The following is a 26,951-nucleotide window of genomic DNA, read 5'->3' as shown; positions in this document are numbered from 1 at the left end:
CAGATACTTGGTATGTAGTTAAATCTAACAAATCATTGTATGCATTTTTAAAAAAATTTGATCCCAGAAAAATGAAAGTTGACCAGAACAATAGCAGTCATGATTAATTAGATATTCACTAATGTATAAAATTATAGAAACATTTAGATGTTCTTTTGAAAATCTAGGTGTACTTCCTCATTTTAAGAAATACCCAAAAAAAAAAAAAAATAAAAAATAAAAAAATAAAAAAAAAAAAAAAAAAAAAAAAGAAATACCCAATATTATACTAGGAAAAATTCAAAGCTTTTATTTATACAAACTCCAAAGAATTCAGTTTGTTTCAGACAAACATGGATATCATATTAAGGTAGTGACAAAGATTGGACTAGACATCTTCCTTTGACCAATAATCATTTATTCTTTCATTTATTCAATCTACTTATATTTATTGTATTTATTGAGTGTCTGCTATCTCCCAGTTACTGTTTGGATGCTTAGGATACATTAGTGACTAAAAGAGATATGTAAGATGTAAGATATTTTCACAATTGACAATTCTTTTAAAATTTTCATTCATGGAATGTAATTCAATTTTTCTTAATCATTCATTACAACTTTAATAGCTTTCAAAATGTTTAACTTATGGAGAAAGCTTTCATACACTAATTGTATGCACCTGAATTAACTATGAATGACTTATGTACTTTCAAAACCCATGTGAGCAAATACAGCTTTGTCCATTGAGTAGTATTTGAAGCAATAGCCAGTGCTACTTGATTTTAGCATATTCTTCTTCAAAAATGAATCTGTCCAAACATATCAGTCCCAGCTCAACTTATCTTAACTTTTTTGTTTATATGTGTATTGTTAACTACTCCATCAGGATGTGTATGCTCTGTGTGATCAGGGACCTTATCTGTTTTCTTCATAGCTTTATCCCAGCTCCAAATTGCCTGAAATATATTGAATGCTGCAGAAATGTAAATATTTGTTGAATGAACGAATGCAGTAATGGATGTTGAAACATGTAATATTTAAGGCTCTACTTGGGGTATAATGTGTTGTGTGTGTGTGTGTGTTTGTGTGTGTGTGTTTTGGGGGGGAAAGCCTAACAAAACCAGAACAGGAATGGAGATGTCATATCAATCGCCTGGTTCATTGAGTTTTGACACAAAGTTGGACACATCACAGGCTTGCTGACCTCATTTTTCACAATTCTCAAAATGAAAGGAAATGGACTGTAATATATTTAACTGTTCTTCTCACTCTTACGCCCTTTGATCTTATGTATTGTTAACTGGGTAGCTTTTTAAATGTGAAGCTAATTTTAAAGCTGAACAAGGATATAATTGATGCAACTAGTCATGTATCAACGCCATAGAAGAGTAGAAATGTGATCACTCACTATTGCTCTTTTGTTTTGACAGCTGTAACTGGCTTTTTTTTTTTTTTTGCCTTGTCTCCATAATGTGTAAGACCCATCCAAGTGACAACAGTGCTGACCATGCTTTCCAGAGCAGCCCATTATGATGGCCCTGTCTAACAGTAACTAATGGTGCAGATATACAGATATGGGAGAAACATGGAGAGGCAATTCCAGTGGCCACGGGGCTTCTCTAGTTCAACTGACCTGGCAGAGAGCAGCACTCAGTCGTGATCAGCGAGAGATGGGAGGAAGGTGTGCTGGAGCCCAGATGTGCTAGACACCTGCGTATCTTCTCACCGTCAGCCTAACTAAGCTTCAGCTCTGTTCTGTAAAGTCAGCCTGAAACACAGCAGTGTGAATAGGGAAGAGAAAAAAAAAAAAAAGAAAGAGTTTGCTTATTTCCCTGTCATCTGATAGAATGCATAATTCCTGCTGAGCTACTACCCTCAGGGTATACATAGGATTTAATAGTAAATACAGTGAAATCCTTCACAAGACCTGGGCCCAAATTCTTCTCATTTCTTGCTTGGTTTATGCTGAGTCCAGTGTCATGTATTTATAATTCATGTTTGTTGAAGGCAGAAGGGTATCTGTGGAATGAGACGAGGATGGAGACAATTAAATATAAAGTTAGTATAAATATAAATTTAAAATATAATTAAATATAAATTAAAAGTAAATATTAAATATAAATATAAATGAGGATTGAACCCATGATCATAAAAGCAATAATAATAGTTAAAATTTATTAAACATAGCAGGTACTGAAAGAATCACTTTCCATGTGCTATGTAACTTCACCCCACAACAGCCTTATGAAATAGACTTTTATTATTCCCATCTTATGTTTGAGAAAGCACAGTAAGTTGTGTGCCCAAGGTCACATGGCTAGTAAGTGATAGAGCCACAACTGGAATAATAGTAGCTCTTATATATTAGGCATTTTCATATGCCCATTCCAAATAAGCATTTTCCATGAAATCTATTTTATTTATCCTCACAAACTCTTTTTTTTTTTTTTAAGATTTTATTTATTTATTTGACAGAGAGAATGAGAGAGAGAGCACATGAGAGGGGGGAGGGCCAGAGGGAGAAGCAGACTCCCTGCCGAGCAGGGAGCCTGATGCGGGACTTGATCCAGGGACTCCAGGATCATGACCTGAGCCGAAGGCAGTCGCTTAACCAACTGAGCCACCCAGGCGCCCCCCTCACAAACTCTTTTGATGTTTGCTCTGAGCATTCGGATTCTAGAGCCCATGTTCCTAATACTACTTTGGTGTCATGAATACCACAATCTAAACAAAGGCAAGGGTTCATATAGCTTCAGAAATAACTTTTGATTTTCCATATAACCATCTCAGAATTCAGTTCAGCATCTAATAATTTATCAGTCAATCCATAATCCACCCTGACTTCATACCGATTATCACTACCAGCTCAACCATGCTCTGCATCTGTCAGCCCCTCTACCCTTGAGTTGAAAAGAAATCTTAATAGAGGAATCATGTTCTAGAATAGGGCCAAGCCACCTTCACAATTACACTGATAAAGTCTTTATAAGTGATTAAAAAAAAAAAAAAGAACGAGTTTTTCAGAGTCACAGAAAACGGCTCCTCATTTTCTCTTCATAATGAAGCAGTCACCCATCTCCTAGGTAATACACCTAATCAATACACAAAATTATCAAGCCCATTAGATTGACAAATTATAGAATTCCAGGACTGGAAGAGACAACAGAGATTATATGATTTAGCTATTTTAATACCATCAATCTAGGTAAAATTATTAGCTTTCAGTATTTTCTGGTGATAACATGTCTTTTTAGGAAATGATAGTGATGGATTTATCTTCCCAAATCAAAATAGAAAAGCCTAAAATTTGTGTTTTCAGTACAATTTTACTATCCTAATATCTCATGGTATCTCATTTTCAGTGTTCTTTTTAATGAATTTCAAAAGTTCTTGAAATATTAAACATATTAATCCTTTGTCCATCATACAACTGCAAATTTTTTTATTTTCCTTATAACTTATGTTTTTATTATACTCACATATTAAAATTGTTATCCTGCCAAATCTATCCCATAGTTTTCATTCTCTTTTCCATCTTACCATACTTACAAATTCCATTCCTACCCCATTATTATTACAGAACTCTTCTTCTGTATCTTCTCCTAGAACTTTTATGAGCATATTTTTAAATCTGTAAGTTTGTTACTCCACCTGGACTTTATTTATATGGTACAAGATTCCCAAATTTTTAACTAGCTATTCTAGCACAATTTCTTGAATTTTTTCTTTCTCTACTAATTGGAAATGCCACATTTATAATATGTTCTTAGAATGTATGACCTCAAATTAGAAGATACTTACTACTAGAATTCTAACTTTTCTTGGCTGTCCTTAATGTGATGATGTTTAGTGATAATGTTTATTTTTAGAGTACAGTAAAATGATTTTTTTTCCCTTGGCTAGAATATGCTACTCCAGTCTGTTGTTTCCAGGCTCTCCCTCTTGATTAAAATATTTCATTGGCTTCCCAGTATGTCTGGAGTCCAGGCTCACCGGGCACCAGGGTCCCTCTCACTCTTTCAGCGGCAGGGCCCTTCCCTGGGTCCAGAGAATACAGCATGTCCTCTAGCCTGTCTCCGTCCTCCATGTGTGCTCCTCCCTCTTTTTCCCAGCAGGTATCAGCCTGACAACCTCTCCACATTTGAGTACATACATATAAAAGCTAAATTTCATATTTTCCATTATAACTGTGAATCACAGGGAGCACCTGTGTGGCTCAGTCAGTTAAGCATCCGACTCTTGATTTTGGCTCAGGTCATGATCTCAGGATCGTGAGATCAAGCCCTGCATCTGGCTCCGCATTGAATATGGAGCCTGCTTAAGATTCTCTCTCTCCGTCTGCCCCTTCCTCTCCCACTCATGCTCTCTCTCTCTCTCTCTAAAAACAAAAACAAAAAGAACCTGTGAATCACAGAATTTAATTCTGTGGATATTAAAAGTGTATTATGGTAAAAGGTCCAAAAGATGGTAGGTTAGGTAGGTTTTGATGCCAGCTGACTTATTAAAAGGTTTGCCAGAAATCATGGGATATGAACTAAAAGGGAAGGACACAGGATTGGTTACACTAAGAGATATTATTCTTTGCACACTGGCTAGTTGGGTGCGACTCAATATTATGATCCAAGCCACCAATATATTTCATGCCTCTGTATCCTTGATACCAGGCATAGAACGATGAATAACACTTGGGTTCTGCCCACAAGTTTTTCCTAGTCTGGTAAGAATGGTGAACATACCTAGTTAAAGGTGAAAGTTTCTCTACTAGAGGTACAGAGAGGATGATACTTGAGCCTGACTTTGCATGAAAAGTAGAATTTAGCCAGACATGGAAGGAAAATAATTTCAGGCAGAGAAAATGGAATGAGCAAAGCACTGAATCTCAAAATAGTTGGCATAGTGGGGAATGTTCTGTACAGAGATGATGGTTGATGATGCTGGAAAGGCTCTTTGAGACAAGGCCGTGAAGGGACGTGAATTCCATGCCAAGGAGTCTTTAAGTCACGCTGTAGAAAATGGGGAGCCATCTGAGGCTTTCAATCATTAAAATAACAACATCTTTTCTAAGTTTTTGGAAACTAATACCAGAAGCATCAAGGAGGATGAATTCACAAGAGTGGAAGAATGAGTGTATTAGCCAGCCAAATATTGATCTCCCAATTCTTCACCACCTGCTTCTTGTAATTCTCCAATAACAGTCTTTAGCTGCCAAATGGGCCCATAAAAACAGATGAAAAATTCAGGGTTCTTCACTTTAATTAAATGGGTAGTTGGATTTCTTTCTCTGTTTTCTCAAAAATAATATGAGTCTCTTTGGAAATAGGGGGATAAGTAAGATGATACTTATTGAATTCAGCAAATATGGAGACCAACTATGTGGAAATTCTGTGCCAGAAACTGTGTGGGATATACATTGACTCATTCATTCAACTAACATTTATTGAGAACATACTATGTTTTAAATAATCTGCTTGTTCCCCAGAAACAATGGGGAACCAAAGACACGTAATAGTCTCATGCATCTTGGAGTTTACAGTGTAGTAAGGGATTCAAATATTAACTAAATTATCCATACCAATAAGTGCATATCTATGAATTTTTGTAAATGCCATAAAAATTGAGGAACCCAAGAATTGAAAATAGGAGTAAAACTATCCTTATTAGATACAAGTCCTTTATCAGATATGTGATTTGCTAATATTTTCTTCCAGTCTGTGACTTTCCTTTTGTTCTCTTAACAGTATCTTTCATAGAGCAGAAGTTTTTAATTTTAATGAAGTCCAACTTAGTGATTTTTTCTTTCATGGATGGTACTTTTGGTTGCATCTAAAAATTCATTTCCAAACCCAAGGTTGTCAAGATTTTCTCCTGTATTATCTTCTAGGGAGTTTTATAGTTTTGCATTTTACATTTAGGTCTGTGATCCATTTTGAGTTAATTTTTGTTAAAGGGGCCCGGTTAGTGTCTAGATTTTTAAATTTTGAATGTGATGTCCAGCTTTTCCAGCTCCATAGGTTGAAGAGATATCCCCATCCTGAGGAACTTTACAATCTAGTAAAGGGAATAAGACCCATATACAAATGATTGGTTGAAATGATGTAACTAAAGTATTTGTTCTGAATGATGTATAGAATTACGCTGAGAAGTTTTAAAGAGGTGGCATTTGAGGTGATCTGTGAAAAATGAATAAAGTTTCATCACACAGGTGGAGCTGAGGAGGAAATAACATAAATGAAGGACAAAGCTTACTGATTGCAATGTTGAGAAGAGTGTAGAAGGCGGAAATAACATAAATGAAGGACAAAGCTTACTGATTGCAATGTTGAGAAGAGTGTAGAAGGCAAAGGTGGCAGTAGGGAAACCTCCTGGGTGGGAGGCCATAGTGGTAGTGGGATGCAATATGGTGCAGGTGATGGCGATGAGAAATGGTTGGTTCTAGATAGAATTTGGCAATGGAGCTGATGGAATTTGTATATCGATTGCATGAGGGATATGAGAAAAAAAGAAGAGCTAAGAATCACCTGAACAATCAGAAGAGGGGAGTCACCGCCTACTGGGATGAGAATCATGGGGCAGGAGCAGGTTTCGGGCTGCGTATTCAGGAGCATGGTTTGGGATATGTTAAGTCTGCCAGTTAGACTTCCAAGTGAAGTGTTGAGAGAGCAGTTGGATGCTTAAGCCTGGAGATCAGCAGAGTTGTCAGTGTGTGGGTGGTATTTAAAGCTATGAAATCAGGAAGTGAATGTAGATAGAGAAGACAAAAACTGCAAGGATTAAAGCTCAGGAGATCACAAATGTGACAGAAAGATGAGGAAGAACCAGAAAAAGATTCTCAGATGGAGATGCCAGTGAGGCAAGGATGAGAATCAAGAGAAGTGTACACCAAAACAAGTGTATTTAAGAAGGAGTTTGTCAGTGCTGCCCGTATGTTAAGCAAAATGAGGTCTTAGACTTGCCCATTGGACTTAACCGTGTGAAGCCATTAATATTCTTAACAAAAGCTGTTTCTGTGGGTGAGAAATGGCAGTCTGACTGAAACGAATTTTCTTAATGGATGGAAAGAAATTAAGTATAGATAATTCTTATGAGGATTTTTTGCTACAAAGCAAGGAAATAGAAAAGTAGATGGAAAAAAACTGGAAGTCAAGGAAGCCTGTTGTGCTTGTTTCTTTTGAGACTTTTGAGACAAGTGTTATGATAGCTGAGAGGAAAAACTGAGTGATGTTAGGAGTGAGAGAGGAACCAGCGGTGTCCTTGAATGAGTGAGACAAGATAGAATCCAGTGAACCAGAGAAAGGGCCGGCTGAGGATAGAGGGGTGGGGACAGTTTATCAATAGTGACTTAATTCTTTTTTTTTTTTTTTAAGAGAGAGAGAACATGAGCAGGGGGGAGGGGTAGAGAGAGAGGGAGAAGCAGGCTCCCCACTGAGCAGGGAGCCCGATGTGGAACTTGATCCCAGGACCCCGGGATCACGACCTGAGCCAAAGGCAGATACTTAACCGATTGAGCCACCCAGGCGTCCCAATAGTGACTTAATTCTAAAACAACCGGTATTGGCAGGGATGTGGAGAAAAAGGAACCCTCATGTCCTGGTGGTGGGAATGCAAACTGGTGCAGCCACTGTGGAAAACAGTATGGAGTTTCCCCCCAAAATTAAACATAGAACTATCGTATAATCCAGTAATCACACTACTGGGTATTTACCCAAAGAATACAAAAATACACATTCAAAGGGATACATGCACCCCTATGTTTACTGTAGCATTATTTACAACAGCCAAACTCTGGAAGCAGCCCAAGTGTCCATCAACAGATGAATGGATAAAGAAGATGTGCTATTATTCAGCCATAAAAAAGAATGAAGTCTTGCCATTGAGAACATGGATGGAGCTAGAGAGTATAATACTAAGTGAATGAAGTAAGCCAGTCAGGGAAAGACAAATAACATGTGATTTCACTCATATGTGGAATTTAGGAAACAAAACAAACGAACAAAGGAAAAAAAGAGAGAGAACAAACTGGTGGTTGCCAGAGGGGAAGTGGCTGGGGGGATGGCTGAAATAGGTGAAGGAGATTAAGAGTACACTTATCTCGATGAACACTGAGTAATATATGGAATTGTTGAGTCACTATATTATACATCTGAAATGAATATAACACTATATGTTAACTACACTAGAATTAAAAATTTTTAAAAATAGTGACTTAATTCACTAAGCAATGAGAAACCATTAAAGTTTACTGAGTAAGTGGTATGGTTCTTATTGTTCCTTATAGTCTACTTATTCCTTTTACTAATGGACAAATTGAAATGATCAAAAGTACAGTTAACCCTTGAGTAACACAGGTTTGAGCTGCATGGGATCACTTGTATGCAGATAATTTTTTCAGTAAATACAGTATAACACTATAATTGTATTTCCTCTTAATGATTTTAATAGCATTTCCTTTTCCTAGCTTACTTTATTGTAAGAATACAGAATATAATATATATAACATAGAAAATATGTGTTAATCAATTGTTAATGTTATTGGTAGGGCTTCTGGTCAACAAAAGACTAGTCAAGTTTTAAGGAGTCAAAAGTTATACCTGGATTTTTGACTGCATGAGGGGTTGGCATCTCTAACCCCATGTTGTTTCAAAAGTCTACTGTATCTCCAAAAATAAACAGTGAAGATACAGTTTTGTTCAAAATATTGAGTAGATGATAATTTCATGTCCAGAAAAGTTGAAATACACCCTGGTGTTTATCTCAGCAACTTCTCCAGCCTTCATGTCAAATCAAGATCCTCTGGCTGTTATCAGAAGTTGCTGAAATGTTTTACTTTGAAAATAAACTTCCTAATGCCTGAAACCAATTTCCTACATCCATTTAACCATCTGAAAATCAACAGTGGAGTTTATTTTGCATTCCTCTTAAATTTTGCTGAATAATAATTTTTAATGTTACCATTAAACACCAATGGCCTGACACTATCTCAAACAAAACTGGAAATCTAACGAATTCAAATCTCTCTGATTCACCACTTTGTAACAGATTAAATCACAATTTAGAGGAAGCTTTAAAGCAAATTATATATAGGAGAGTTCTTGATAGAAATAATGAATTCTTTCCATCATCTGTGAAGTAAGTTTGACATGTTGTAATTTTCCTATAGAGAGGAGAAAACAGACCAAATATATTAGGCTATTTTCTGGGAAATGGTTAGCATGAATTTAGGAAAATCAGCTTCATAGAAGTTTTGTAGTCTCATATGTATCTAAAACTTACCTCTACTGTGATCAGTAATAAGTTCTCAAGTCAGAAGGGGTTTCTCTCTTTGTATTGCTCTATAGACATGAACGTATTCACACCAAGAAAAGTAACTTCAGTAGATCACTAATGTCCAGTCTGAAGGATGTAGATGATTTAGCAACCCTAGAAGTTTTGGATGAGGTAAGAGACTCAGTTTAATTAAACCTAAACACTCTATATTTTGTTTAATTTATAGAAGTGATATGCACAAGTGGCTGTGTGAATATCTGTAAGCTTTCCTTGTATCTTAGCTTCCTGATTCTCTCTCCTATCTTCACTTTGAATATGTGTAACTCATATTTCCAGATCTCTTCAGCCTGTGTCCTTTTTTGCCTTTCTTTCTTTCTTTCTTTTTCTTTTTCTTTCTTTCTTTCTTTTGATAGTCAAATTACAAAGGCGTGGGTTTCCAGTAGCTTGAGTTGCTTATAAGTTACAGACCCATCTTCCCCTGAATTCATTCTGGGAGCCTCAGAGGGATGATGTACTGAGGTCAGAAAATGGTCCGCCTCCTACAACCTCCACATGGCATCCTCCCTCTATTTTCTCTTCTGCTCCACTCTCAGTGGTTGTACCCAGAGGCCTCTAGAAAACTCCAAGGAGCCTGTCTCTCTTACCATGGTCATTGTCCCCCTCATGGGGTCCCAGAGTCCCAGCTCTCAGAGGGCTAGCCCTTTAGGGCACTGAATTCTGCTTGAAACTCCTTATCCCAGTGACCTCAGAACTATTTCAAGCATCTCTTGCGAAGGTACAAATGCAAGCCAGTAAATTATAGTTTCAGCCTCCCTTCTCCCTCATCTCCCTCTATTCTGGATAATCAGATCATTAGAGAAATAAATAGCTCCTTTTCAGTAAAAGGTTAGGATCTCTATCCTGATCAATGGGGTTTTTTAAGTACATGTAATACATGCCTGAGATTTGCTTAGAAAGTCAACAAATCAGGAGACATTTTCTGAACAGAAGTAGTCATTTGGTAAATTTAGGGTTGCTTAAACAACTCAAGTCTTCCTCAAAATAATCTTTCTTGAGAACATCAAACATCTTGTAATCAAGTAGTATTTGCAAGTCAGAAATTGCCAGCACCTTTATGAATCTTTTCATACCAAATTCTCCAATGATGTGAATTTCTAGGCTTGTGAATTTATAAAGAAGACTTTGCTCATCATATTGCTGACCTATATATTAAACACTGGGCTTGTTTTTTTCTGTTGTCTGTGCTTTCATTTTTGTCTCGTTTTTGAGCTATGATCTTCTGCTCTCCTCTTGTGTCATACTGTCAATGATGATTTCTGACACTATTAAAATTGATTTCATGTACTCATGATTTATCAACTATGAAAGCTACTTTTCTGAACTTTTTACTGTGCCTCATAAAAACAGTGTCTCAGCAAAGGGCTAGGACATTCTACAGAACCACTAAATAACCTTGATTTGCAATAAAGTCATGTTCACTGTATCTTCCCTTCTCTTTTCTATTGATCTTTCTCTTTTTATTTCATCTTCTGCATTTACTTATTTTCTGGAAGGTTCTCTACATATAATATCCCTGTAATATTTCATACAGCCTTTGGAAAACACATAGGACAGTGCCATCTCTCTATGGCTTTCAAAACAAAAGAAAATACTTGCCAGGTGGAAAGATATTTGCTGACCCAGTGTTATACTCCTTACTACCAGGGTGTCTATTCCTTTCTGATCTTCAGTCCAAATTCCAGATGTTTCATTTATATTGTTTACATTTTAAGTTGTAACTGACCTTAAATGACTTTAAGAAAAAAAATTATTTTTGTTTTATTATAGAATACAGTCTCACAGCAACTTGAGAAGTGTTATTCCAGAGATCAGATTTATATCTATGTGGGAGATATACTCATTGCTCTTAACCCTTATCAGAGTCTGGGTCTTTATTCCACAGAGGTATGTGGTGTGGCTTGCATTCTTTTACTTTGTAATAATAATTATACTACTCAGGTTTTTAAATTAATTTAGATGATGCCAAAGATAGTTTTATGCAACGCCTTGAAGAAACAAATCATTACTGTTAAAACATAGAGATAGGGAAAATAGGAGGTGAATCAATCTGAATGTGGTTCCTGGTCTTCCTTTTTCCAAAAGTATATGGCAGAAAGGTAATTACTTCCAGTCATTAGTAACTGGTCTATACTATGTATCATATTAATAAACAGATGCCTACAAAATTGCAGGTGTATTATCTACCTCTGAACCAATTGGAGAGTCAAGAGTATAATTACGTTGTCTCACAGGTAATATATACTTAGTGGCTATGAAACTTGTCATTATGAATTTAAAAATTCCTTTTGACATATTGGTTTTTAGTATCAGACAGTGTGTGTTTTATGAATATGAGTATATAATTATCCATTATTCAAGCCGTAATGGCTTAAATATAGAACAGTATTCGGAATTAAGCTAAGCTGTCTTTCATTTTTAATTGGACCTATTCTCTTTTAGCTATTTGTGTATTCTAGAAAATCAGTTAATACTGTGAATAATAGTTTTTTTATGTGAGAAATAAATAATTCCGTCATCCTCTACCACTTAAAATTTACAAGAATAATGGTAAATTTATGAACCTTGAGCTTAAGTTCCAGAAGTCTGGGCTTTCACCAAATTCTGCTATCAGTTAACTTGGTGATTTGGACAAATAAATGACAGGCTGTATGTCAAATGATGTCAAAGGAAAAAAGTGGTGATCGTATGTCAGATGTTATTATATCCAGGGAAGAGTCAACAAAATGATACCCGATAAACCCAATTGTCTTATTTATAGTATCTTTTTATTTAAAGAAATAATAGTATTTTGAAACATTAAGTTCTGCTTTGGAAGTGGTATGCACTTCCAGGAGTCTTCTTTTAAATACTGCTACCAGAGTGATATTATATTCTATTATGTTACACCATATTTCTGAGCTCTTTTATGTCAGGCTTTTATTTTATATAATTGTGCATACCTGTAAGTGTGTGTAGTATGCGTGTGTAATGTGTGTGATGTTTTGGTGGTATGAAAATGTATTCTGATTTATGTTTTGTTTTAAAAATTGGGAGTTCTGCCTGTAAATAATCTAGGATTTAAACAAAAACAAAAAGAAAAGCCCCACAAAATGTGTTCTTTTTAACCTGTAGCATTCCAAACTATATATTGGAGCAAAGAGAACTGCCAATCCTCCTCACATTTTTGCAGTGGCTGACTTAGGATACCAGTCAATGGTAACATATAATTCAGATCAGGTAAGGAGAGTCTCACATCCTTAGAAATTCCCCTTTTAGCTTCTTGTGTATGGGCCACATCTTGTGAGGATGAGTCTTCTCATGGTTTCCTTCTCTCACTGTGCAGTGCATTGTTATTTCTGGAGAAAGTGGTGCTGGAAAGACAGAAAGTGCTCACCTTTTGGTTCAGCAGCTGACGGTGCTTGGAAAGGTACAATCTTTTCTCTATCCTAACAGAAATATTTATTGTATTTCAGAACCTAATGTAGCTGATTAGATTAATGTTCACTAATTCCCACATTAAATAATGTACAGAAATTATAAAACACACTTGCTATCCTCTGTGAGTTTAAAATATAACAAGCAGTAGAAAAAGTGTATGCTCTGTTTTGAGGATATTCTAACTTTTGTCACCCTTAGTAGGAAAGGCTTTATAAATGTGATTTTCTCCCTTTTAAGCCCCAGCACATTTACTGAATACTCTTTTTACTTGTCTCCTTTTGTTGCTTGCAGGTTAAAGTGAAGTTAATATACAAAAATCAATTGTATTTATATATGTTATATACATTATAAACGCATATATATTATACATAATATAAAAGTTAATTTGTATTTTATATATATCAGCAATGATCAATTAATTGAAAATTGAAATTTAAAAGTCTCATTTACAATAGCATCAAAAAATTATTTAAATCTAAGTCTCATAAAACATGTACGAGGGCACCTGGGTGGCTCAGATGGTTAAGCGTCTGCCTTCGGCTCAGGTCATGATCCCAGGGTCCTGGGATCGAGTCCCACATCGGGCTCCCTGCTCCTTGGGAGCCTGCTTCTCCCTCTGCCTCTCTCTCTCTGTCTCTCATGAATAAATAAGTAAAATCTTTAAAAAAAAAAATGTACGAAATTTGTATGCTGAAAAGTAGAAAAAACTGATAGAAGAAATCATAGAATACCTGAATAAATGGAGAGATACACCATGTTCATGGATTAAAAGACTCTATTATTACACCAATTCTTCCCAAAGTGATCTGTAGATTCAGTGCTATTACAATAAAAATCCCAGCAGGATTTTTTTTTGTAAAAATTAATAAGCTGAATCAAAAATTTATATGGAAAGGCAAAGGAGTTGTAATAATCAATTTTGAAAAAGAACAAAGTTGGAGGATTAATACTACCGGAGTTTCAGACTTACTGTAGAGTTGCAATAGTTATATTCAACATTAAAAGCATAATCCACAAAGGAAAAATTAGATTTCACAAAATTAAGACCTTCTGTTCTCTGAATGACATTGATAAGAAGATGAAACCACAAGCTGTATCCTCAAAGAAACTATTTGCAAGTCACATATCTAATAAAAGATCTCCATCCTTAATGCATATATTGTAAAAAGAAACTCTTAAAACTCAATAATAAGAGATCAAATAACAAGAAAATGAACAAAAGAGTATATCAACTATATTTAAATAATAAAAATTTATTAAAAAAATGAACAGAAGATTTGAATAGTACTTTACCAAAGACAATATGTAGATGGCAAATAAATGAAAAGATGTTCAACATCAGTTGTCATTAGGGAAATGCAAATTAAAATGAGACACCATTATACACCTATTAAAATGGTTAAATTTTTTTTTAAGTCTAACAATACCAACTGCTGAGAAGGATGTGGAATAGCTGGAACTCTCATATATTGCTGGTGAAATGCAAAATAATGCAGTCACTTTGAAAAACAGTTTGGAAGTTTTTATAAAGTTAAACTACACTTACCATACAGCCTAGCAATCCTACTCCTCGGTATTTATCCAAATAAAACAAAAACTCATGTTTATACAAAAACAACAAACAAATAACTATTGTGGCTTTATTTGTAATCTCCAGAATGGATAAACAAACTGGTACATATAATCAGTGTAATATTGCTCAGTAACAAAAAGGAACAAAGACTGACACAAGGAATGAATCTCATTAGATGAGATTTGGATGCTCAAATGCATTGTGCTAAGTCAAAGAAGTCAGATTCAGAAGACTACATACTATATGATTCAATTTATATGTCATTCCTACAAATTTAAAATTATAAAGACAGAAACAGATCAATGATTTTCACAGGCTGGGGGTGAAGGGACAGGTTGACTACAAAGAGTAATGATATAGTTTGGGGGAGTGAGGGAACTGTCCTTTGTCTGGATTGTAGTGGGGTTTATATGATTGTTTATAAAAACTTTTAGGGGTGTCTGGGTGCCTCAGTCAGTTAAGTGTCTGTCTTTGGCTCAGGTCATGATCCCAGGGTCCTGGAATCAAGCCCCACATTGGGCTCCCTGCTCAGTGGGGAGCCTGCTTCTTCCTCTCCCTCTCCCTCTACCTGTGTTCTCGCTTGCTCTCTCTGTCTCTCTCTCTCTCTCTCTCTCAAATAAATAAAATCTTTTAAAAAAATTATCTATAAAAAAACTTTTATTTTTTAAATTTTATTTTATTATGTTATATTAGTCACCATACAATACATCATTAGTTTTGTTTTTTTTGTTATGTTATGTTAATCACCATACAGTACATCATTAGTTTTTGATGTAGTGTTCCATGATTCATTGTTTGCGTATAACACCCAGTGCTCCATTCAATATGTGCCCTCCTTAATACTTTTAGAACTGTACTCTATAAAGGATAAATCTTACTATATGTAAAATATACCTTAATTTTTGAAAAAAGGAAGTTGATGATAGATATTTGGTTTGATTTTCCAGGTAGGGTCCTTGAAGTAAGTCAAGAATTATATGTTCGTATTAGAATGACTAAAAAAAAAAAACCCAAAAAACCCAAAATACCCCTTGTGCAAAACTTATCCCTGTGAGTATTTTTATTATGATCCACATAGTTATAGAGCATTATGTTAAAATTTTTGCCATTATTGTGATTTTAGGAATCTTGTTTTTTAAAGTACTGTGAGTGCAAGGACAGACCTAATCTCTCTATAAAAGTGTGAGGCCTCCTCATCCTATCAGAACAACTGCTTAATGGAGTCTAATTCATTTTCAGAATGAGTTGAAAGATTTCTGTGTTTATATTAAAAATCAATGAACTAGTTTTAATATTTTCAATCACGTGTCTGAGTATGGAATAGAAACATAACTCTGCTCAGTGGGTTAATTTGCCCTCCACTAACCGGACCTATGACCCCTCGGGACTAGAAGAGCTAGTAGAGCCCAGGAAGCTAGTGCTCAGGGCTGTCATCTCAGTCCCTTTCCCATCCCACGGCCCAACCACTCCCCCTCTCCTTACTTCTAGGATAAGCATCACAGTGAAAAAAAGGTATCATTTTGGAGGGAGAAGGGTGGTGAGGCACAGCATACTGTCCTGCTGTGAAGAGTTGAACGCCTGAATTAATTTATGCGAGGGCCGTCCACGAGGGCCTTGCTATTCCTTCTTGGTTTGTGATTTGACAGAGGGTCTCATCAACGATGGATTAACTTATGTGTGAATTTTGTTTTGCTTATGCCAGCAAACTTGCTTATCTAATGACTTTATCTTATCCTAGATCTAAAAATGTGACTTAATATTAATTGGGGAGATATATATATATCCCTGAATCCTACCCTTATTAGATCTTATTATATTTTTTTACTTATCTTCTTGATAAAGATTTACCAGACACAAAAATGGGATGTTTGGTGGATTGAATTTACCTTTGTAATATGCCGTCCTCAAAATCTTACTTGGTAAGGCACTGCTGTTTAATACAGGCGGATAAAGATGCTTTCTCACCTTTCTCCTGAGTGCAAGACCAGCCCCAAACATTTTAAAGAGCCAAGTTTGTCCCAGTGCTCATTACTGTCTTCTCTCAATGCTTATTGCCTCTTTTAGAAGATACTAAAAGGCTTTATATGCCCTCAAACCCTCACTGTGAATGCCCCCTCCAGCCCATCTACGTACTAATGTAGTCTCTGTTCCAGAAATACCAACAGCTCCTCTCCCTTACTTATATAATTTATATACCTTCAACATAGCTAATCTCAACAAGGTATTACCCTAAACACAATCTACTCTAATTGCTACCAAGATATGAATGACTGATACCTCCTTAACCGTCATAGAGTGGGGAATGCTTTCTAAAAGAGGTTGATTTTTAACCAACTAAATTTCTACTTGGTGGAATTTCCTGTAAGGTGGTAAATAAGTAAAAAATAATAATCATAGCAATGCTTGTTTGAGGGAAGGAATATAGGAGATGGGGTAAGAGAAAATAGAGGGACAACCAAGCAGGCCTGCTGACCTGGACTGGGGTTCTACCCCTTCCATCCACACTTTTGAGCTGTTCTCAGTTTTCACGGTAATTCCATGTGCCCTGCTTCTGAATTCACAAGTTAGCTTTACTACCTGATTTTCAGCTTTAGCAGCTTCCATGGAAGCAACAGAAGTGGTTCTGGCTTTGGGGAACATTTGGATGGGGCCCCAGGGAGGGAGAGGAAGAATAACAAAATGAGAGGTGTACCCCACTGTGCATAGACTGCTTATGAATTGCGTTTATAAATCAGGCACTAGACAGAACAATATGTCAATAGAAAAAGTATAGAATATCTCTTTGCTCCTTGAAGAAAGCAAGTGAGAACACACATACGGGAAGGGAAAAATAGACCAGATATTATAATATCTGGCGGTATGCCAAGAGTATGATCTCAATGCCTTTATGTCTACATATAGTGCTTATCAAAGAAGAGGCATTTTATTATATGCAAAATTAATTTTTTACATTAAAAAAAATCTTGACATTTTTCTCTAGGCTAGTAATAGAACCCTGGAAGAGAAAATTTTACAAGTGAACAATTTGGTGGAAGCCTTCGGCAATGCCTCCACTATTATAAATGACAATTCCAGCCGATTTGGAAAATACTTAGAAATGAAATTTACCTCTTCTGGAGCTGTCGTGGGAGTACAGATTTCTGAATACCTTCTGGAGAAATCGCGAGTTATCCACCAAGCTCTGTAAGTCAGTGTCAAATATATTTTTTTCTGGGAAACAAGCAAAGACAATGTTTTTGTTTTAATAATAGTAAAATGTCTACTTATTCAAAAAATTCAACAAAATGTTATTGATCATCCAATACGTGCAAGGCACTTATTGTTAGAATCGAAGAGATCCCTCAGCACTGTCTTATTCTCACATGTTACATCTAGTAGAGGAGTTAATAAATCACCTGAAATTTATGCCAGGTATAAAACCTATGCCCATCATAGATACTAACAGGATAAATTGTAGTGATTTCTGAAGTAGGAGAGAATATATTTCTTTATACAAAACTAATGTGAAATTTAATTAGAAATAAGTCTTTTTTTTCTTTTAAATGCTAATATATATAAATAGATCTTTGTACTAATTCTATCCTTCCTAAGGTTATATACAAGAGACCAAATAAAAGATTCAGGTATGGGCTTAATTGTATTGCCCCTTTAATTTCCAGCTGATTTAAGCCACCAATACAATGTTTTGGTGTTAGGTTGATTGAGTTCCTTTTGGCTATTTGTAGCTGAATGATAAAATCTCTCTCCTGTCCTAATGATTCCAAAATATCTTTGTTATTCTTATGTGGAAACTATAGTCAAAACATTGGATTTGTACCTTGGTTGTTATATTATTTTTAAAAAGTGTGGTGAGTTAGGGGCAACTGGGTGGCTCAGTCCTTGAGCGTCTGACTCTTGATTTTGGCTCAGGTTGTGATCCCAGCATCATGGGAACAAGCCCCATGTTGGGCTCCACACTCAGCCTGGAGTCTGCTTGTCCCTCTCCCTCCTGCTCTGCCCCTCTTAACGCAGGTGCACGTGTGTGCTCTCTCTCAAATAAATAAATAAATCTTAAAAAAAATTGTGGCAAGTATTAGAGTCTTTCATTTTTCTTATGTAGGTTTTACACCAAGCATATCTACATTATTATAGTAATATGTCTTTTGTTAAATTCATGTCTTATTAAAGACATGACTTAAAACACAAGTCTTATTATGTATTAGTACATTATTATTTAATATAAATGCCTTCGAATTTGCTACTATTCGATTTATGAATAAATTGTGACTATAAGTTGCCTGGAGTCCACCTCCTGAACTCAGCTTTCACTGTGGAAAATTATTCTTTGATCCTCAATTCAAAATACATAGGGAATGATTATAAGATGAATATTTTGAATTGTGGCTTCACCACATACATGTTAGTTCACTTTGGGTAAGATATTTAAACCCTAAAAACCCTTCTAGGATCTTGGTTCTGCAATTTACTGTGTGTGTGTGATTTGAAATACCTAACCTCTCTGTACCTCAGTTTTTCATCTTTAAAATAAAAATAACAGGAGTACCTACCTATCACTTAAGATGATACCTGTGAAGTATTTAGCATGGTGAATAACATAGAGTGAGAACCCCATAAGTTTAAGCCATTATTAGCAGTAATAGTGTGGATAGTTGGATGAAGCTTAGAAATGACGCCTAGCGGGCGCCTGGGTGGCTCAGTTGGTTAAGCGACTGCCTTCGGCTCAGGTCATGATCCTGGAGTCCCTGGATCGAGTCCCGCATCGGACTCCCTGCTCGGCGGGGAGCCTGCTTCTCCCTCTGACCCTCCCCCCTCTCATGTGCTCTCTGTCTCTCTCATTCTCTCTGTCTCAAATAAATAAATAAAATCTTCAAAAAAAAAAAAAAAAGAAAGAAATGACACCTAGCACAGTACATGGGACATTGAAGATGCTCAGTAGATGGCAGCCACTATTAGCGATGTGTGCTGGTTCCCCAGAACTTACTGGATCTGCGTGTCAGTGCCTCTGCCACCTACAGGAACCTTGGGGTCTCACGCACATATGGAGACTGAACTGGTTCTCAAAATAATCTGTCCTATTCTCATAACTGTGTAAGACTCTTCTTGAGGCCTCTGGGGAAGAACAACCTAATAGGCTGAATTACTGAGATTCAGATGGGACCACCATAATGCACAATGTCAGGGGGCACCATTCACAGGGGGTTCTCTAGAGCTCTGTGCTGGAGCACCATTCACAAATTCCTTGTGAACAGTAACCTCTGGAGCTCCCCAGTGAGGCCCTGGGTTTGTAACCGTAGAAATAATCTTGTTAATACTAACTGGTATATTGTAGGATCTATTTCGGGAAATAGGACAATTAGGATTATACTTTAGACATACTATAAATTAATTAAGCTTTTTTCCAACTATCCTGAAGAACTGTTGTAGTTTTATTTGAGATAGAGAGAATGAGAGACAGAGAGCATGAGAGGGAGGAGGGTCAGAGGGAGAAGCAGACTCCCTGCCGAGCAGGGAGCCCGATGCGGGACTCGATCCAGGGACTCCAGGATCATGACCTGAGCCGAAGGCAGTTGCTTAACCAACTGAGCCACCCAGGTGCCCCGAACTGTTGTAGTTTTATAGTGTTGTTTATTGGGTACCCCAATAAACACTTTAAGTTCCAAATTTACAATTAGGTTGAAATCCAATTCGGTTTGTAATTGGAGCATGGCTGCCTTATAATTTTTCCATTTTAAAAATTTTTTTACCCTCATTTTTTTCTTTTACTTAATTTCAATTGCATTTTTAAATTCTAGAGAAGCTTTTTGTGATCGTTGAAAATGAAGTATCAAGTAGATAATTTAAGAATTCTTGGGTCACAGAGCATAAGGCAAAGAGTAGAGAATAGATCTGAGGTGGCAGAAAAGAACCAGAGCAGATGTTTATGTCTTTCTTGGTTTGTTTGTTTGTTTTTTGTCTGTTTTTTAATTTAATTTAATTTTATTATGTTATGTTAGTCACCATACAGTACATCATTAGTTTTTGATGCAGTGTTCCATGATTCATTGTTTGCGTATAACACCCACTGCTCCATGCAATACGTGCCCTCCTTAATACCCATCACCAGGCTAACCCATCCCCCCACCCCCCTCCCCTCTAGAACCCTCTGTTTGCTACCCTTTATTTTAAGGGAATAAGTTCTTTTCTCTTTTTGCCTCTGCCCATGTCATCCCACCCTAATCTCTGACCACATTTATTTTTATATATAGTTATATTTATTTATATATGTTTATATATTTAAATATTTATAAGTAATATATAAATATATTTAAGTATTTATAAATATATGTTTATGTATGTTATATATATGTTTATTTTTTTATTTCTAATGATGGCAGTATCATGTCAGTTGTGGCTTAAATTCTCATCTAAATGTAAATGATTTTAAAGAAAGGGGCTACTTACTATCAAGAAGAAAATAAGCATATTGAAGTCAATGCTCGATAATTCTCACAAGTAGAAATTATAGCTGTTTCACTGCACTTGTCCCCCATTATGACAGTTTCCTGCAGCAAGTACTGATTGTGTTTCTCTCAGAGGGCCAGCACTTTACCAGATGCTGCAGGAGGCGTCCACAAAGTGGCAGATGTGGTGCTCTCTATGGAGGAAGGAAAATACTATTTATGGAGCACTTACTGTGTGTTGGGCACTGTGCTAAGCACTTTATATTCATTATCTATTTTAATTCTTACAGCAATAGGATGGATATTATTGTCTATTTTATACATGAGGAGACTGGGACTGAGAATTGTAATAAGTCTCACCTAATATCAAAAAGCTAATAAATGACTGAGTTGGGGTTTGAACCCATGTCTCTGTCTGACTCCAAAATCCACCATTCATCCATCCATCCATCCATTCATCCATCCATCCATCCGTCCGTCCTTTTGGCAAATATTTATTGAGTGCTACTATGAACCAGGAACTGTACTAAGCACAGGAGATATAAAGCTAAATGAGATAGGATTCCTCCAATAAAGCAGCTCAGTCTTCTGGATAATGTATGCTTTGAAACAAAGCTTGCTGATCAGTTGTTGGTTTCTAGTCTCTCAGGAAAGTAGGCAATGAGTTCATCTGCTAAGTGTGAGCAGGTAAGGGTGAAGGGAGAGGGACTGAGGAGACTATGGTCCTGGAGGGAGTCTTGGTGGAGGAAGCTGGAATTAAAAATGAAAAATTAAAAGCACTATTTCATGAATATCCTGTGAGGCCTTATGAAGGCAAAGCCGCATTTTTGGCTTTCCAAGCCTTATTGCTGGCCACTTTATCGAAGATTCAAAGATTTCATGGGTGGCATAAGCCACACCCTTGTGAGAACTTTGCCACAGTTTTGAGGGTGTTAGAGGTCTTGGCTGCATAGGTGATCCCCAGGGTCCAGAGCAGGTGAACACATATGAGACAGACCTGAGGACCTTTCTACAAATGGCTGAGTGGAACTCTGAAGAAGTATTAGAAGATCCACAGTTAGAAGTGGGGTCAGTCAGAGAAATACTATTCGGTAACTTGCTGAAACCATACGTTTGTCCCCAGCCATTCTGACCTAGGAACCACGGGGGGTCCTGTGAGCATGTATGGGGCGCTATGATCCTCTGTCTTCTGAAATACAGTTTTGATGTAGTTAGGGCAAGATATGAGATAGGTAATTTTTGGCAGTATCTTCTTTTCCTGTTCCTTGAATCCTCTGATTGTTTATCCAACCGAAGGTCAATGTATTTCCTATAGCATCTCTAGGTCCTGTCAAATTACAATTCTCAGTAAATGTAAACTGATAATTAAAGAGAAAACCACCAATTTTGTGTGTCTACATTTTTGACTCACATCTCTAATCGTATAGCACACTGTTTAAGCATTAAAGGTGTGACACAAAGAGCAATCGATGTGATTTCATTAGAACAAAGCAAACTAAATTATGTGCTGTGCCAGTCTGCAAGAACTTTTATTATGTTGTGGTGAGAAAAGACAAGAAGTAAACTTTTAGCTTTGTTCTAACCTTGCCCATGTACAATGCTATTGTTCATTAAAGTGTTACTGGTGACTGCTCAAGAAATGGCTAGGGACATCCATTCTAAAGGACATGCCGGTCCTTGCTTCAGTGTCCGAGCCCATGGACCACCCTTTGCTTGAAAAGCTCACCTGTCTTTGGTTTCTCAACTGGATTCTCCTGATTCCTCTCCTACTTCTCTGAATTTTTTTTCCTCTGACTTCAATTCATCCATCCATTCCCCTCTCTTCTCTCTTTACTCTCTCACTTAGCAATTCCTTCTGCTTTCATGGCCCCAACAGCTAACTCTATGTGATTGACACCCAAAGATATATTTCTCACTCCCACCTATGTTCACATTTTTCATTTCCAAGTACCTAGATATCCTGCTTCCAAGTACCTAGATATCCTTCCATTTCCAAGTACCTAGATATCCTGCTGAATATAGAATTCAACATAATACGTATTGTCCTAAATGTCTTTCTTTTCCCACTTGTCCCTTTTTGGGGGGAGGAAACCATCCTCTTCCATTTATATGAAATCTCTGACCTTCCCTTCACTTCCCATGTCTAAATACTTGTGAGTCGATCTTTAGAATGACTTTCACAACTCTTCTCTGCTTTCCCTTCCTCTGCTGCTATTTTACCTCAAGCCCTTGTTCCCTCTGACTCAGACATTTGAAAGATTTGGATTTCCTGGACATTTGAACTCTCTTCCAAGGTGTGGTGATAATTATACCCTCACAGACTCAGGGAACAGTCTCAACTCAGAATGCATACTAATCAAAAGCAGTGTTACTTTTTTCTTTCAAAATGTTTTCCTTCTTTTTGAAATACTAACAAGGGGGAGCAAGTATCCACATTAATCACTTCATCAAGTTGCACACCTTCGTATTAAGTATTTTTATTCGTTAAAGACTGAGTAGAGTGTCTTAAATAGGTGTTGATGAGGCACAAATATCAAATGTTTAACCATGTTATTTTATACCTACATGAATTGTGTGTTGGAGCCCAAAATGAGCTTCTGTAAAAATTATTCTTGTAATGGTTTTTGGCAGAACCTTGAAACAAAGCTAGAGATTCTAAGATAAAGCCACCGATATCCTAAGACTCCAAATATCTTTTACTGCATCATTGGAAAAGTAAATGTATGTGGACATGTTCATCTTTGTTTTTGAGGAAAACTTCTGTGTACTGAAAGAATAAATAATTTCTAAAGAGAGCAAAGGTAAAATCTATCTCAACTGAAATTATATTGCATATAGGAGGAAGAGACCTAGAAAAGTGTTTTTTAAGACTATTTTTTTATAGCAGTTTTAGGTTCACAGCAAAACTGAGAGAAGATACAGATATGCTCCTACCCTGTACATGCATAACTTCCCCCCATTGTCAACATCCCACACCAGAGTACTACATTTGAACCTACACTGATACACTGTAATCACCCAAAGTCCATAGTTTACAGTAAGATTCACTCTTGGTGGCATATTTTCTTCCAGTTTGGACAAATGCATGGCAGGTATCTACTCTTATAGTATTACATATGAGTATTTTCACTGCCCAAAAAGTCTTTTCTGCTCTGCCTATCCATCCTCTCCTCCCCCAACTTCTGGCAACCACTGATCATCTTACTGTCTTCATAGTTTTGCCTTTTTCAGAATGTCATATAGCTAGAATTATACAATATGATTGTATGGAAAAGCAGTCTTTGCAGATTGGCTTCTTTCACTTAGTAATATGCACTTGAAGTTTCTCCTTATCTTTTCATGGCTTGATAGTCATTACTTTTGAGTGCTGAATTAATATTCCATTGTCTGGATGTACCACAAATCATTTATCCATTCATCTACTAGGAACTTCTTGTTTGTTTCAAGTTTTGGCAATTATGAGTAGAACTGCTACAAACATCCATGCACAGGTTTTTGCGTGAACCTAAGTTTTTGACTCCTTTGGGTAAATACCAAAGACCTCCATTGCTGGATCATATGGTAAGAATATGTTTAGTTTTGTAAGAAATTACCAAACTGTCTGCCAAAGTGGCTGTACCAGTTTGCATTCCCACCAGCAGTGAATGAGAGTTCCTGTGGTTCTGCATCCTAGCCAGCACTTGGTTTTGTCAGCGTTTTGGACTTTGGCCATTCTGATAGATGTATAGTGATATCTCCTAGTGGTTTTAATTTGCATTTCCCTGATGACATATGATGTGGAGCATCTTTTCACAGACTCATTTGCCATCTATTTATTTTCTTTGGTGAGGTGTCTGTTAAGGCTTTTGGTCCATTTTTAAATCAGGTTGTTTGTATTCTTATTGTTGAGTTTTTAAAGTTCTTTGTATATTTTGGAAAACAGTTCTTTATCAGATGTGTCTTTTGTGAGTATTTTCTCCCAGTCTGGTTTATCTTCCCATTCTCTTGAAAATATCTTTTACAGAGAAGTTTTTAAGTTTAACAAAATCCAGTTTATCAGTTATTTCTTTCACAGAACATGGCTTTGGTGTCACTTCTAAAAAGTCATCACCATATCCACCATCAGCTAGTTTTCCTCTTAGTTGATCTTCTAGGAGTTTTATAGGTCTGTGTTCTACACATTTAGATCTATGACCCACTTTGAATTAATTTCTGTGAAACGTGTAAGGTCTTTGGATTCCTTTTTTTTTTTTTTTCTTGCATGTGGATGTCCAGTTGTCTTTGCTTCATTTTATTGCCTTTATTCCTTTGTCAGGAGTCAGTGGGCTGTATTTATTCTGGGCCCTCTGTCTGTTTCATTGATCTATTTGTCCTTTTTTTTTTTTTTTTTTGTCAATACTACACTGTCTCAATTACTATAGCTTTCTAGGAATTCTTGAAGTCAGGCAGTGTCAGTCCTTTAAACTTTTTCTTCAATATTGTGTTGGCTATTCTGGGTCTTTTGCTTCTCCATATAAACTTTAGAATCTGAATGTCAATATCCACAAAATAACTTGCTAGGATTTTGAGTGGGATTGACTTTTATCTGTTAACCGGTATCCTGCAGACTGGCTGTAATTGCTTATTAGTTCAAGGAGGTTTTTTTGTCAATTCTTTAGCTTTTTCTATATAGACAATAATGTCATCTGTGAAGAAAGACAGTTTTATTTTTCCCTTCTCAAACTGCATGCATGAGTTAGGACTTCCAGTACAGTGTTGAAAAGAAGTGTTGAGAGGGGACATCCTTACCTTGTTCTTGATCTTAGTGTGAAAGCTTTCAGTTTCTCACCATGAAATATGATGTTACCTGTAGTGTTTTTTATAAATGTTCTTTACCAAGTTGAGGAAATTTCCCTCTATTACTAGTTTACTGAGAGGTTTTGTCAGGAATGGCTGTTGGATTTTGTCAAATGCTTTTTCTGCATATATTGGTATGATCATGTGATTTTTCTTCTTTAGCCTATTGATATGATGGATTACATGGATTGATTTTTGAATGTTGAAACAGCCATGCATACCTGGGGTATATGCCATTTGGTCGTGGTATATAATTCTGTTTATTCATTGCTGGATTCAAGTTGCTAAAGTTTTTTCTTTTTCTTTTCTTTTTTTTAAAGATTTATTTATTTATTTGAGAGAGAGAATGAGATAGAGAGAGCACAAGGGGGGGAGCAGGAGAGGGAGAAGCAGACTCCCTGCTGAGCAGGGGAGCCCGACGCGGGACTCGATCCCAGGACTCCAGGATCATCCTGAGCCGAAGGCAGTCGCTTAACCAACTGAGCCACCCAGGCGCCCCAAGTTGCTAAAGTTTTGTTGAGGATTTTTTCATCTAGGTTCATGGGAGCTATGGGTCTATAATTTTCTTGTGATATCTTTATTTGGTTTTGGTGTTATGATAATGCTGGCCTCATTGAACAAGGTAAGTATTCACTTTGCATCTATCTTCTGAAAGAGACTGTAGAGAATTGGTATAAATTCTGTATGAAATATTTGGCATAATTCAAAAGTGAACTCATGTGGGACTGGAGCTTTCTGTTTTGGAAGATTATTAATTATTGATTCAATTTCTTTAATGGAGTTTGAGCTCTTCAGATTATCTATTTCTTCTTGTGAGAGTTTTGGCAAATTGGATCTTTCAAAGAATTGGTCCATTTCATCTAGATTTCGAAGAATGGAGTTGCTCATAATATTCTTTTATTACCCTTTTAATTTCCATGGGCCTGTAATGATGTCCCTTCTTTTATTTCTGATATTAGTAATTTCTGTCCTCTTTTCTTTCTTAGCCTGCCTAGAAGCTTATTGATTTTATTGATCTTAAAAAAAAAAAAGCTTTTTGTTTCATTGATTTTTCTCTACTGATTTCTGGTTTCTAATTTCATTGATTTCTGCTCTATTTCTTATTATTTCTTATCTTTTGCTTACTTTGGATTTAATTTGCTAATTTTCTAGTTTTCTAAAATGAAAATGTAGATTATTGTTTTTAGATCTTTCTTCTTTCTAATGTAGTCATTCAAGGCTATGGATTACCCTCTAAACACTGCTTTCACTGCATCCCACAAATTTTGGTAAGTTGTGGTTTCATTCTCACCTAGTTCAAAATATTTTAAAATTTCTTTTAATATTTATCTTTTGAACCATGTGTTATTTAGAACTGCATTGCTTGATTGCCACATATTTTGGAATTTTCCAGTTATCTTTCT

General features: G+C 36.3%; 1 protein-coding gene across 1 annotated transcript in view; it reads left to right on the top strand.

The window, feature by feature from the left end:
* MYO3A (myosin IIIA) overlaps window positions 1-26,951 on the top strand; it is a 221,124-nt gene that overhangs the window by 75,795 nt on the left and 118,378 nt on the right. The window contains exons 9-13 of the mRNA XM_064590361.1: window positions 9,315-9,414; window positions 11,071-11,187; window positions 12,415-12,519; window positions 12,626-12,709; window positions 17,274-17,476. Coding sequence (XP_064446431.1) covers window positions 9,315-9,414; window positions 11,071-11,187; window positions 12,415-12,519; window positions 12,626-12,709; window positions 17,274-17,476 — 609 coding nt within the window. The remainder of the gene's footprint in view (window positions 1-9,314; window positions 9,415-11,070; window positions 11,188-12,414; window positions 12,520-12,625; window positions 12,710-17,273; window positions 17,477-26,951) is intronic.

This window comes from Mirounga angustirostris, unplaced genomic scaffold (assembly GCF_029215605.1).
Source record: "Mirounga angustirostris isolate CCGP_5_RB_7025 unplaced genomic scaffold, mMirAng1.0.hap1 SCAF_5, whole genome shotgun sequence".
Classification (NCBI taxonomy): domain Eukaryota; kingdom Metazoa; phylum Chordata; class Mammalia; order Carnivora; family Phocidae; genus Mirounga; species Mirounga angustirostris.
This window is presented reverse-complemented; position numbering and strand designations above follow the sequence as displayed.